General features: G+C 50.6%; 1 protein-coding gene across 1 annotated transcript in view; it reads left to right on the top strand.

The window, feature by feature from the left end:
- The window catches only part of COL22A1 (collagen type XXII alpha 1 chain), a 241998-nt gene that overhangs the window by 160245 nt on the left and 67570 nt on the right, over positions 1–14183 (top strand). The window contains exons 37-40 of the mRNA XM_079145252.1: positions 85–138; positions 2780–2884; positions 3995–4039; positions 11026–11103. Coding sequence (XP_079001378.1) covers positions 85–138; positions 2780–2884; positions 3995–4039; positions 11026–11103 — 282 coding nt within the window. The remainder of the gene's footprint in view (positions 1–84; positions 139–2779; positions 2885–3994; positions 4040–11025; positions 11104–14183) is intronic.

Below are 14183 nucleotides of genomic sequence, written 5' to 3'. Positions count from 1 at the left end.
GAGCTCAAGTAGAACCCAGATGCCATTCCCGGGAACCACAAGCTGTGAAGAAATTCACCATGTGAATAACTTTCCTTTCTCCAGGGCTCCACTGGCCTCAGAGGTCCCCCTGGGAAAGACGGGGAGCGTGGTGAGAAGGTGAGACCAAGGCAGTCCCAACACACAGGCGTCTGCTCTCTGCTTCTGAAGGCAGTGACGGCAAGCTCCTGCTTCTCAGGCTGGGGGAGGAGCCAGGATCAGAGGGCACCCTGAGGAGTGGGGCCTGTGCCCCCACGTCAACTCCTTTAGTCCACACAAGAGACCTGTGACCCAGATTGACGCCCATTTGGCAGACGTGGAGGGTGACTGCAGGTCGATTGCTCCACCCTCCATCTACTCACTGTTGGGCTGCAACGCTGGCTCAGTCTGAGTCCAGATCCTGCTTCCTCTTCATAACATGCCCCAGCCTGTCCGCTGTGCATCTTGACTGCATGTTCCTCTGACCCAGCACTGTGGGGAATCTCTGATGCTGACTGGGGTGCTGAGCCAGAGCTTGGGAAATCCGCAGCACTGTTTGAAGGACTGAGGTGACATGTAGGCTTTAGGCCTGGGCTGAATGGCAGCTCCCATGTCCCAGTTCCACTGGGGTGACAACAGTGGTCCTCAATTGGGTGCATCTCCCTCCCGTCTGAGGGCACACGGGGGCTAGGAAGGATGGCTGCTGGCATCTGGTAGCTAGAGACCAGGGATTCTGCTAAATATTCCTCCACACACAGGACGCTGACCCCGATGCACACACAGAATCGTCCACCCTGCATGTCAGTGGCGCCAGGATTACGAGACCTGAGCCAAATGCAGTCACCTTCACACCTGCAGCTGCTTAGCTGTGAAGTGTGGCTGGATGTGGCAGCTGCCTTGATCCCACGCTCTGAGGACCAGCTGGGGAACTGGGAGGCAGGTGCAGAGGCTCAGCTGAGGACATTTGTGCCCTGCCCTCCCTGGGCCAGCAGGTGGCTCTCACAGCCATGGCACGTGCCCAGTGAGCCGCGCCCCGCCCCCCCACCATGCATCCTGGCAGACGCCTCTGCCAGAACACACGTGTCCAAATTCTTCAGACCCGATTTTCCTGGAACCGTTTCACAACAATCACTTTATCTTTTCTGTTTTTATAAAATATAACAGGAGTAGATATAGTATGCTTTTTGGCAGAAGGCTTAGTTTTAAAATATGCGTTTAAGAGAAAAAGTGATTCATTGCAGATAAAAATGATCAAATAACCTGTAGAAAAAACCTTGGGTTCTTGGAGTGTTAGTTGATCATGAGCCCAGTAATAACCCTATGTGATGCAGGTGCTAAGAGCATGGGGGTACTACCATCTTTTCAGAAATCAGAGCACCCAGATTAAGCAAGGGGAAAGCAGGAGCCCCCACCAGTATTTCTTGAATGCGCCACATCTGAGAGGCCCCCAAAAGACTCAGGGGTTTTATGAGGACTAGTTGAGCTTTCCCAGACTGGAAAATCAATGTGCCAGTGGTGCATTCAACCTGAAGGGGGAGCCAAACGCCTGTCCTTGGCTGCGTGGAAGCCCAGGCTGAGGGCTGGGTGAAGGTCCAGGACTCTTTGGAAGGAACCTGTGCTCTGCAAAGTGGTACCATTCCCTGACATCACACTGTGCTCCCTCCCCATGCCCAGTGGCTGACCTGGGGCTGAGGACACTGATTCGCTGGGGAGACGCATTCCATCTTGCCCAGCTAGCTTGGACTGGATTACCTCACCTCTTCTACATCAGAAAAGTCTGGAGAACCTGAGACCGCCACTCAGCAGGGAGCCCCGTCCAAGAAAAGGCTTCCCTCTGGTTCATGGGGCTTGACTCAGGTTCCACATAGGGTGCTGCTCATAGCTTTGAGGTCAGGAAAAATGAGCAAGCTCAAGGTCAGATCCTGGCCTCCCGTCCCTTTGGAACCTTGAACTCTGTCTTGTTGAAGACCCCTCATGTGAGTAGGGGTTCGATTTTGTCTTCAGAGCTCCAGGGAGCAAGTTGAGTGTCGTATTTTGGGAAGCTATCAGGCAGGGCTCTCACTGATGTGAAGGGGCTGTATGACTGACCTGTCTGGTGAGGACGCGCTGCCTGAGGCGCCAAGCCCTGCTCCTGGAGGAGCTCCTCTTTGAGAGACTCACTACTGGGGGTTTCCCGTACCAGGGGAAGGTTGTGTGGGCAGTGCCGATGTCCCCTCCATTTCTGTGTTCCACGTGTGTGAACTGGCTGGAGTGACTTAACAAGGTGTCACGGACTGAGGGATTTATACCACGGAGAGTTAGGGTCTCACAGTTCTGGAGACCGGAAGTCCTAAGTCGAAGTGTGGGCAGGGTTGGTTCCCTCTGAGAGCTGAGGGAAGGGTCTTTTCCCGGTTCTCTCCTTGACTGACTGTCATCCATATTTTTCCTGGGTCTTGGGATGATCTTCCCCCTGCTGTCTGTGTCCAAGTGTGTCTGTCTTCAAAGGACACCTGTCACTTGCATGAATCAATTTGACCTCATCATAACTTAACTAATTACATCTGCAGAGACCTTATTTCCACATGGAGGTACTGGGCATTAGGGCTTCAACATGTGAATGGGGGACGTGAATCAAACTTCAGATGCCCTGTACAGTCAGTATTTCTGTGTCCTAGAGGGACAGGCTTTCTGAAATTGTTAGGGCAGCCCTAGGAAACCTACCATGCCATTCAAGGTGGTTCACCATTGAAGAGCTGAGCTCTGTAAACACTGATCTGGAAAATTGTCCCATTTTTCTCTCCAGGGAGCAGCAGGGGAAGAAGGAAGCCCAGGACCTGCAGGCCCCAGGGGTGATCCTGGTGCTCCTGGGCTCCCTGGGCCGCCTGGAAAAGGGATAGATGGCGAGCCGGTAAGTGGCACGTCAGGGGTCAGGGGACGTTCTGTGCCTGGGGAAACCAGGCTAAAGTTGGAGGGAAAGGAAAATAAAGGACTCACTGCCAATTTGACAGAAACAGTCAGAGCCAATGACCTTGGACTGGTTGGGAATGGGCGGACTGTGGGCAAACAGCAGGCTTCCGTGTGTAGCTGTCCACCCTCGCCCGGCGAGTTACATTCCAAGACCACCACGGATACTCAAGACAGCAGAGAGCCAAATCCTGCACGTGTCGCTGGGCAGCTCTGATACCGCAGGGGGAGGAAGAGGCTAGGCCACAAGACTCCCTGTTCTGGAAATATCTTGGTCAAATTGGTAGGAGAGTGGGTTTTATTCAAAACCAGCTATAAAAGAAGATAGAAGAAAATGAGTCATTTCAAAGGTTCTGTCTCCCAAAAGAGAAGCTCAAGGATAAGGAAAGCTTTTAAAAGGGAGAAAAGGAGAATAGACAGGCTTAGCCTCCTCTGAGTCCCTGGAGCCTCCTTATCACTTCAAAAGGACCCTCTAATATCAAAAGAAGCCAGGACTTCCTGGATCCTGCATCTGTCTTCACATTTCCGAGGCAGATCCAAATCCAGTCTGCTTATACATTATATGCTGTTTTCCCTATACATACATACTTAGGATAAAGCTTAATTTACAAATTGAATAAGGGTGAACAATAATAATAAAATAGAAAAATTAAAATAATCCACTGCAATAAGCTATTTAAAAGCCATGAATTGTTTGTTTCTGGAATTTTCCATTTAATATTTTCAGTCTGTAGTCGAACATAGGTAACTGAACTCTTGGGAGGCAAAACTACAGATAGGGAAGGTCTGCTGCATCTGCAGCCAGCACAGCATAGCATGGACTGTGTGCCAGGCTAGGTCAGGTGCTGGGGACACCGAGATGGTCGGTTTGTGTCCTTAGACATTCAGGACTGAGGGGAAATGGTTGTGCAAACAAGTGCCTGAGCCCACGGCAGTTCAGGGCTTCCTGCCCACTCTGGCTCTTCCAGCTGATAGTTCCAGAAGTCCAATTGTGCTTCAATTCTGGGCAGTGAGAGCACCAGCATAATCGTTCTTGTTCTGCTCTTTCTCTCAGGGTCTGCGTGGATCACCTGGAGCACCTGGGCTTCCAGGAACCAAGGTGAGTGAGTGCTTGTCCACAAACTATACTGCACAGGTCGCCCTTGTAAAGGAACCAGGGGTTTCACATGAGCAACTCGGTCACCCCCATGCGTCTCTGCTTGCCAACCTCCATTTGACTAAAGGTTCTATGACCTGTAACTGTCTCCTTGAAGTAGTGGCCCCATAGTGAGAGCTTGATAAATATTGCTGTTTTGGTCAGCTTTTATGTCACTGTTACCAAAACACCCAACAAGAACAATTCAGAAGAGGAAAACTTTATTTGGGGTCACAGTTTCAGAGGTTCAGTCCACAGCCGGCCATTTCCATGACTGGGTCTGAGGTGAGGCAGAACATCATGGCAGAAGGGGTGGCAGAGGGAGGCAGCTCAGGAGATGACAGCCAGGAGGCAGGAAGAGAACTGCGTTCAGGAAGCACAAAACATCAACCCCAAAGGCACACTCCCAGGGACCCACCTCCTCGAGCCTCACCCTCCCTGCCTTCAGTTACCAGGCAGTTAACCCCATCAGGGGATTAACTCACAAAACCGATGGGTTAACGCTCTCATCACCTGGTCGCCATGCCTCTGTATGTTCCTGCATTGTGTCATGCATGTGCTTTTAGGGGGCACCTCATATCTGAACCATGACCCTTCCTGGTTAGATTGAATCACAAGAGACACTGGCTTCCATCTGGAGAGCAATGGATATAAGTGGTCTTGTCACATGAGTCCACTTGTAGTACTCGGTGATCCCTGAGCCTCCGAGGCTTAGCATAGTGGCTCCTTCACCTGAGTCTAAGGGGCATCTTGGTGTTCTACTCCACATAGCCATCCAGAGACTCATGTCCTAATCCCACAGCTCTTAGGGCCTCCAAGGTCTCAGCATCTTCCCCTGAATCCTCAGTATACAGGGGTAGATGAGGGAAAAGGGAATGGAGGCTCTGGTGGGAAGAATCTGAGTCAGGCCTGAGGTTGGTGATTTTTGTTGGTTACCTATGGTCACAGTTGTGACAGGGAGGCTAAGGGGTGTCATCTACTCATACACCCCAAAGGAGAGGGGCACACTGAGAACGCCAGCAGTCTTTTCTCAGCTGTGATCCCAAAAGGGCGACCTTTCCCCGCAGGGGTGTCCTTGAGGGAAGTTCCTGAGCAAAGGGTGCCCCGCGGCTGCCTTTACCAGGCTTCCTTCCTCATTCACTCATTTCAGTGTCCACAGTCAGTGCGTGGATCATCCATTGCACGTCACCTGAGCTTCCCACCCAGGTCAGATTCCAGGGTGGACTCTGTGGGAGGACAGCAGTGTACATGAGGTATTCCTGGGCCCCCAAACAACTCGTGGTTCAGAGGGCAAAACAAAGCAAAGACTGATGAATTCTGGGAGAACAGGGAGCCTGGGCCTCGCAGTCAGCTAGGGGAAGCCTCTTGCCCAGCCTGGTGTGATGGCAGGTGGCTTCTTGGAGGAGGTGGTATTTATCCTGCTTTTCTGTGTGCTGGCTGCTGGCAGGGAAGAGGTGAGAACATGAGGGGAGACACTGAGGCACGGGACAGAGTGCTCATGGAGGGCTGGACTCTGAACACAGCCACATCCAGTGAGAATTACTAACCAACTCAGGTGCGCGGGCTTTAAAGAACTTGGGTCAGTCAGTGCTCAACATTAGAATGCTTAGGCTTTTGGCTTTAACCTGAAATGCATATTGAAAATCACATAAACGTAAACATTATTTTGAAATCATTCTATTCTTACCGCTGGTGTGTTTACAGAAACAGCTCTTCAGAAAGTCCTCTTGTGCCTTCAGTGCCAGGGCCGTGTCATGCCCTGTGCCAATTCTAGTCAACTGGGACTTTTCTGAGGCGTTGTGCTTTCCACCCTATCCCGGGTTTTAAGATTCAGCATTTTTGGAATTCAAACATGATGCTGTTCCAGGAAGTTTTATCCAAGCCCCGGAGACCAGTCACCTGACCGGGCCCTGTTGCTCCCCTGATTCCTTTTCTTCTGTAGCTATACCTTGGGGATCTCAGCAGCATAACAGAGGACACTGCTTTTTTGTGAAAAGCTTATTGAAATGATATCCAGCCCTGGGAATCTCAAGGCTCTGGGAACAGTCACTGTGTCTCCTTTAAACTTCTGTGCTCGATGGTCTTCCTCTGTTCCAGTGGCACCTCTGTAGTTATTCTGCACTGGCACTAACTGCAGCATGCTAAGTGCTTTCCTCCAATTGGGGTTGCTTGGTGTGTGTGTGTGTGTGTGTGTGTGTGTGTGTGTGTGTGTGTGTGTGTGTGGCGTGAGTAAATAGAAGACAGCCTCCTGTTTTCTTAGGAACAAAAGGCAAACACTTGCCTGGAATTGGGGGCGAGTACAATACTCCTGTATGCTGGGAGCAGGAGGCACCTACCTGTGGGTGGGAGAGCCCAGGTTGCTCTGCAGGATACAAGTGACTCACTTCCTCCCCTTCGAGGAGGAGACCTTGGAGACCTAGAGGACATTGGTGGCCTCTTTGGATAGGAAGTGAGGGCAGAGCAGCAAAATGGTTCTCTAACTCTTCATGATCGTGTGGCCAGCAGTGGGAACTTTTCTCCTTTATCCCTTTTACTCTGTGACCGAATCTCTGGAAGAACTGTAGAGAATTGTTACCTTTTTCACAGGCAGAGTGTGGGGGGAAATCAGCGATGTCATACCATTAGAAATAGTTCCCCAGCACAGTCACTTTGCATGCTGAATAGATATTTGTGATCCTTATTTGAGTGCCCCGTGTGGCCCTCTAGAGAGGCCGTATCCAGTCTGCAGGCATGCTGTTGAAGCAAGCCCAGGGGAGCAGGGAGGCAGCCATAAAGGTTAGAGAAGCAGGCTGAGACCTGGGGGCAGAGAGCATGGAGAACCCTGACCCAGGATCAGCTCCATGGGACTCTGGGTCAATTACATTGCCTTTGGCCAAATGTTTCCCACTGTTTAAAAGGTGAGACTTTAAACAGGTGACCCATTCCAATGTTGGTGTTGTGTAAATTTTTAAGTTGGATGTGGTTTGGGAATAGTGGTTTCCACAGTCAGTGCACTAGCAAGAGAAGTTGGCATTTGGAGACAGCACTAGGTGAAGAATGGGTGGTTAAGGGAAAGGAAGAAGGGAGGGAGAGGCAGAGAGGTCCAGAGTGCCTTCTGCTGTCTTGCTGGAGCTCTCCCAGGTGCTGAAAGGGTGAGGCTTGGGAAGGAAGGGAGGGAGTGGCTGGAGATTTTCATCGACACACCCTCAGCCCTTCCTGGTTACCTAGAATTGCAGGAGGTTCTTAAGGACCCTTTTCCTTGTCCTGAGTGGCACTCGTTTCCAGCAGAATGAATGGGTTTTGGCTTCCTACAGAATCCCAGTTCAGCCACTACAAGATAGATAACGTGAAGGCAAGCACTTCATATTTCTGAGACTGTTCCTTTTCTGTGAGAGGGAGTAAGGCATGCTTGGCACTAAGAACTCCTAGGGAGTTGGCTTACCATGTGGTGCACAGCTGCTGCTGTGTGTGGTTCTCCTTCCAGGACCCCAGACGTCTCACACATGCCTTCCCTGGACTCTACAGATTCTGGCTCATGTGCCCTTTCTTTCATACCCATCACCCCCCCTGCCTTTGCTGGCAGAACAATGCAGGTTTTTGCTGTATTCTTGGGGCCATTTGGAAGTGTCTATTCATGTAGCTGTGAAGTAGCTTTGGGGGAGTCTTTGCATCACAGCAGACCATGCACAGAAATGGAGCCAGATCTGGCCTCTGCAGAAAAACAGTTAGTTGCTCACCCCCCACGAAGGGGAGAATTTTCTTTCATGCCCCTTCCTCTGGAGAGAGCTCATTGTGGTCAGAGATTGTGCGAGTGATGGAGGAGACTTGCTCCTGCACCCAGGAGCTGGCCACTCCAGACTGCCATGGTGGCAGGTCCAAAGCTGGGCACTGGATACAGAAGTGCACAGACGTGGCTCCGAACATGGGCCCGACTCATTTTCAGTACTTGATAAATATTTGTTAAGTGGACAAACAAATGGAGGGTTTCTGTGTTCCAGCTCCTTCAGAGAAGTCAGAGGGTGGAATGGGCAAATGGTGAATGGGAGTGTTAAGGCTGATGAAGAGGTAGGTGCAGGACGTGTGCGAGGAGACCGAAGAGGAGGCGGCTGGGGCGGCTTTGTCAGCTGATGGGCAGGTGTCTGGAAGCTCAGAACATGGAAGCATGAGCATCTCTGGAAGGGCAGCCGTGTGTGCGAGAAGCAGACATGTCAGCAAATAGCACAGAAGGACACAAGTCAGGGGACGGTTGGGGCTCGGCTTGCAGGAGTCCAAGTCTGCTGACGTGTGTGGCATGTGGCCTTGGGAAGAGAAGGGGAACCCGGCGAAAACCAAAAATGATAACAGGAAAACCTGCATTGAAACGTATAAAGCAAAACCAAGTGCTTTATGGATTTCTCTGATACTTATATGTGTTTAGCTCATTTTCTGTCTGCTAACGCTGCCAGTAAAGTGTAATGTGCAAGTCTAACCTGAGTGTGTTGCTCAGCTTTGCGTCACTGGGACCCTGTATCTGATAAGAACGACGTAGAAGAGGACAATTATATTTCAGCTCATGGTTTCAGAGGTTCCCTCCTTGCTCCGAAAACTCCACTATTTCTGTCCTGAGGTGAGGAAACGCATGAAGGTGGAAGTGTGTGACCAGGGAAAACCGCTCAGCTCCTGGCAGCCAGGAGGCAGAAACAGAGCTGGGAGCCAGGGACAAAGTCTAAACCGCCACAGCATGCTCGCAGTGACCTGATGCCTCCAGCCACGCCCGGCCTGCCCAGGGTTAAGCCACGTCAGTCCAGTGATTAGGTTACATGATAATACAATATATTATATGGGGACTTGACTGGATGCTGTCCCAAGGTACAGAGAGGTGATGGAGCTTGCCTGAGAACACAGGATGAGGGGGACATCATCTGGGGCCTGGACCTGGAGCTGCTTGATGGTTGCCAGTCTGAAACCTTCCTACTTGGCTTGCTCCACTGCAGCAAGAGCAGGGATCGTGTTCACTCTGAGTTCATTACACTTGTTTCTACACTTGTCCTATTTCTCGACCTCCTCTTCCCACCTCCCCATCCGGGCTCACTGGAGTTTCTATCCTGAGCATCTTGTGCTTCCTGGAATGGGCTATACCATCTTATTCTGAAGAAACAGAAGGCACAGACTAGAAATTTGAAAAAAAATAATATGTTGGCAAAGAGACTACTGAAAGAGCTGAGGGTGGGCAAGGAATACTGTGTCTCCAGGGATCAGCAGCTGATGGCCTGGTCACCATGGATCTGGAGGGACAAGGGGAAGAAACAGTGTCAAGGGAGCCCAGGGAGAGGTCTGGATCTTGGTTCTGGCTTCTGTGAGGACGTGGCCAGCCTTGTTTTTCTCCATCCCCACAAACAATACTGCTTCAGAGCTTAGCACTGGAAACTGACAGGGAGTAAGCTCATGATGGAGTCATTCTTTGGGCATGGAGCCTAGACGGCTGTTTCAACAACTGAGTGCTATACATTGGCTGAATGAATGTATAACTCAGCTCTCACCGAGCGGCAGTCCTGCTGCAGGAAAACATGCCTCATCTTAAAGGTCCAAAATGCTGGGGTTTTTTCCCCTTGAAATGATGGTCAGAAGATAGGCTGCTTATTCATGAGATTTTTAAAAAATGCTTCAACACATACATCTTGATAAAGCACTATGTTGCACAGGGTTATTGAATTCTACCTGAAACCAGTTTGTTGCACATTATCTGGACAGCTCTTCATAACAGCCTCAGAGACTGTTTCCGTTCATCAGATGAGTTAACTTATCCCAGGGAAAGTAAGTGGCTGGAACATTGTTGTCTGCCACCACAGTCTCAGGCTTGGCTGCTGTCCAGCTGACCTAATAAGTACAAGAGGACATTCTCTGGCATGAGATTGTTGGGCCCTGCACCTTTGGGATTAGATTTATTTTGGATTGTGGAGAGGTGGTGATGCGCTCACTCCACGTCTCATAACATTTACTGTGGGGTCTGGGGAAGCACCCCAAATAAACTCGTTAATAGTGATGCAAAAAAAATGTGTGAATCACACAAACAGGAAGCCCCAAGGCAGCACATGGCCTGTCGGCACTGAGCAGGGCTTGCTCTCTTGGAGCTCGTCAGCACTTATTTCCAGAGACAGGCCAAGGTGTGGAAAGGCCTGGCTTGCCTCAGTTCCCCTCTGTGGAGACAGCAAACAGAATGTCATCCCTTTTCTTGTTCCTTCACCTTTTTATTTTCCCATCAAGTGCACAAGGGCAGATGGCTGCGGATGGTAGAGACACAATGGCTGGCTTGTGTCAAGGGTGTTCCAGGCCCTGTGTGAGTGTTCCCTGGGGTCCACACAGCAGCTTCTGTCCACCTCCCTGCAGGCAGATAACTAACCTCAGGACACTGGCACTTCTCTAAGTCAGAAGTCCATAAATGTTGAAGCCAGAACTTGAATCCAGACCTCTGACCCCCACGTCCATGCTGTTTGATCCTCTGCACTTGAAGCAAGGGCCTACCTCAGTTGTGCTTGGGCCCTTCATTGCAATACCAAGAAAAGTGACTCACAAAATGTGGGTGTCAGTAAACCTGGATGGATTGATGAATTCATTTACCAGTGATCTAGGCTCTGAGTTGAAATGAGGGTGCTTGTGTGGTCAGGATGGAGGTGTGATGCATTTGGGGACAGCTCAGTAGATCTGAGCTACACTCACCACGTGGGGCGGGCCATAGCGTTATACTCACTTGTAGAACCAAGGTCAAGGTTGGGAACCCTCGGCCTTAAGAAGCACATGATCACCGTCACCAGCTGTGTCCACACAGTTCTGGGGCTCCTCCTGGGGGCTATGCAGTGACATGTGGACGCTGGGTTCGGGGAGAGGATGTGATGGAGTGGGGTCAGGACCCTGGGAGGAGCATGGTTCTTCTTGTACCCTGGCCCTCTCCTTCCTGACACTGACCTCTCAATCTTATTTTTCTTTCTTTCTAGGGGGACCGAGGAGCACCTGGGATCCCTGGCTCTCCTGGTAGTCGTGGTGACCCAGGCATCGGGGTTGCTGGCCCTCCCGTGAGTCCTTACCCAGCACTTGGTTGCTCTCAAGGCCACCAGCCTTTCCCTGCTGGCTCGCATAGAGTGTGCAGCCTGGGCCTCCCTGCAGGGACAGCCCTGCTCCGGCTATCATGGTAGTGGGCCTCTGGTCAGTTGGGGTGGAAAGTCTGTGCACCCATCTGATATGGGTGTAAGATTCCGTGTACTCTTGTGGGAACAATGAGAATATGGCTTTTGGAGAGACCAAGGCTTGTCTGATTCAAAGAAGGGAAGACAAATCTTACTAAAATTAAAAAAAGTAAAAACAGACTTGTGGGACAAACTTTGAGGAATTTAAGTCTTAGCCTGTGACATTAGTCTGGCTGAAGAAGGGGTCTGGAAAACCCTTCATTTCAGGCCAAAAAAAAAAAAAAAAAAAAAAAAAAAAATTAGTGTAGACGAGAACACAAATGGAAGCACTTCTTCAAAGCAGAATCCACTAAGTGGTCCTCCTATCGCTAGTTTTAAGGAATTGTTCGTGTTGGTCTGCTGGGTGTGAGTGTGTGAGTCCCCAGAGGTGGTGGCTTCAGGAACTATTGAAGCCCTTAGGTTATGAGGGCTCATGGGCTCTGGGAAGTCCAGGCCTTCGTCCAGGCTGAGGACGGCTCTCCATGTCCTCATCCGGCCTCCCTGAAGGTCCTGAGAAAGAGAAGATCCCCTTTTTACAAGGTCTGTGCACCCGGCTCTAGGATTGAAGTGTTTCTCCATAGAGAACAGGAGCTTAGTTTCGTCCCAAGGGGAGAAGGATGGTGGTGCTCTCTGTCCCATCCACTGCTTCTTGATCTTCCCTTTGTACCACACAGAGCACAGCTTTTCTTTCTCCCTTCACTGAATGACAGCCTTTAGAGGGACAGTTTTCTCCTGAGGTCTTATCTTCTCTTTAGTCCCTTCCTTGCTAAAGATGCTGTGTTGCTTCACTAAGTTGTATTTATTTTTTCTTGACAGCCATGACTTACTATTATTTAAAAGAAGCTCAAATACCCAGCCCTTTTCAAATGTCATTGCTAAGCCTTGTAATATCCAAACTGCCCACGCATTTGTGTTGTTGTTATTATTATTTTAGCCTTGATGCGCAATCTAACTTTGCCTCTATTCAACATAGATACAAACTAGAACAGTACATGGCCCAGTCTCTGCATGCTTTTGCATTTAAAAAATTTGGAACACAACCAATAATATTCAAGGTATGCCCTTCTTCATATGTAATTTCAGAGTAAGAAGGGAAAGCCAGTTTATGACCCACACTATCACTTGTCAGAAAGGTCCCTCTCCTGAAGTCTTCACAGACCCTCGAGTGGCCGTGAGCCTCCTGCTGCCTCCCCCAAGTTCTCCTGCTCTCCCCATCTACTCTGAAGCTGCCCCATCGCCTCCCCACCAGGCAGCAGCACCCACTGCTACCCCCACCCACCAGCAAGGAGGACTTCTTTCAAGGTGGCGGAAGGACCAGGGGGACTCTGCCTTTCTGGATGTTCCTGAACACCATGGGAGGAGGCCTGTGTGGTCTCTTGGGAAATGTTTACTTTGGTCCCTTTTCCTTAAAAGAAATTCTCAGCTAGAATTTCTGATGAACACTCCATTCATTTCACCAGTTTTATCTTCATCTTGGGCTGTTTTTTTCAGTCTCTGAGAACTGGAAAGTACAGTGTGGCAAATTGTAGTAAAGACACGGGAGGGCCCAGACTTTCTTTTTTCTGAAATCCTCAGTTTGGAGGGCCTTCCTGCTGCAGTTGGGGTTTTTGGATGTGGGGATTACCCCTTAGGATAGAGAAGGGGCTGAGAGGGAAGCTGGATGTGGCAACTCGCGTGGTTCACGGGCCCTGTGTGTCCAGGGCACCCCTCAAGGACTCCCTGTACCTGAATCACAAAGCCAGGCAGCCTGGGTGGACACAATTCACCCACCTCCCACTTAAGAGCCAGTGAAAGCCACCTATGAAGTATATCCTTGCCTAAGTGTGTCCACCTGAAAAGTAATTGGCTTGCTCCAACCCAGAGGCTGTAAATCAAGTGTTTAGTGTCTTCCTGCCGCTTGGACTTATTAAAAGCTTCCGTGGTGCATAAAACATTATTGAATCATCATAAATCTTGTCTTTGGCCACCAGCCAAGGCTGCTACTGTCCTGGGATCTGTCTTCCAGGACATGGCAAGAGGAGGTGTGTAGAGGAGTGAGGGAGGGACGTGTCCAGGTCATTCGGGCTGCTGCTGCCTTTACAGGAACAGTGCCCTTTCCGAGCAGCCCTGCGTCTGTCCGACCCTGTGCTGGGGCATCTACATCCTCCACCTCATTCAGGCCTGGAGAGCTGGTGTTTCTCTGTGGCTTAGGCTAGGGTCCCAAGGGCAAGGACTTTATCTGGGAGGTGAGCCCAGAAATCACCACGTAGTGACAAAGTAAGAGAGAAAAAGTAGGAGAACCCAGGGAGAGTGTGTTAGTAAGCAGTGGCCCCTAGGGGTCCTGGGACCTAACTCACTCCATTGACCCAGGGGTGATTACCTGGTACAGGTCAAAGTCTCTGCAGAAGAAGCACTGAAGCTGGGGTGTTAATGTTCTAACACATTTTGCCCCTCAGTCTTCCCTCTGCTTGGGCTCTGCACTCTTGTGTGGCCAAAGCAAGCCCTGGCACGGGTGCCTGTGGCAAGGAGATGCAGGGTTGGTGTGTCCAGGAAATATGGGGCTGGGGGTACAACATCACTGTTTTTCAGGTGAGCAATTCAAGATTCGAAGGTACAGTGGCTAGTCAGTGTCACAGCTGATTCAGGAGCAGGGCTGGGTGCAGACACACTTTCTTTACCCTCCGAAACCAGTCCTCACGCCTCTGTGGCACTTTGTGGCTTCAGGAGGACAGACGGATGTGCTTGTGAAAGCACAGGAAGTGAGGATCTGTCTGTAGGTCTTCTCCACTTTCTGCCTCCCCTGGAGTCCTGCTCCAGGCTGTTGGCATCCAGGGGCAGTGCTGCCCTGGCAGGAAGCCCAGGGCTCTGTCTGCCAACCTCTGCTTCGTCAGCACACAGGAGGAAGGGCAGAGAGGCAGTTGTTTGGGGTTTTGACTTCCTGCTTCAAAACA

The sequence above is a fragment of the Sciurus vulgaris genome (genome assembly GCF_902686455.1).
Source record: "Sciurus vulgaris genome assembly, chromosome: 1".
Classification (NCBI taxonomy): domain Eukaryota; kingdom Metazoa; phylum Chordata; class Mammalia; order Rodentia; family Sciuridae; genus Sciurus; species Sciurus vulgaris.
Note: the sequence above shows the minus strand (reverse complement) of the source record. Positions and strands in the feature narration are given on the sequence as shown.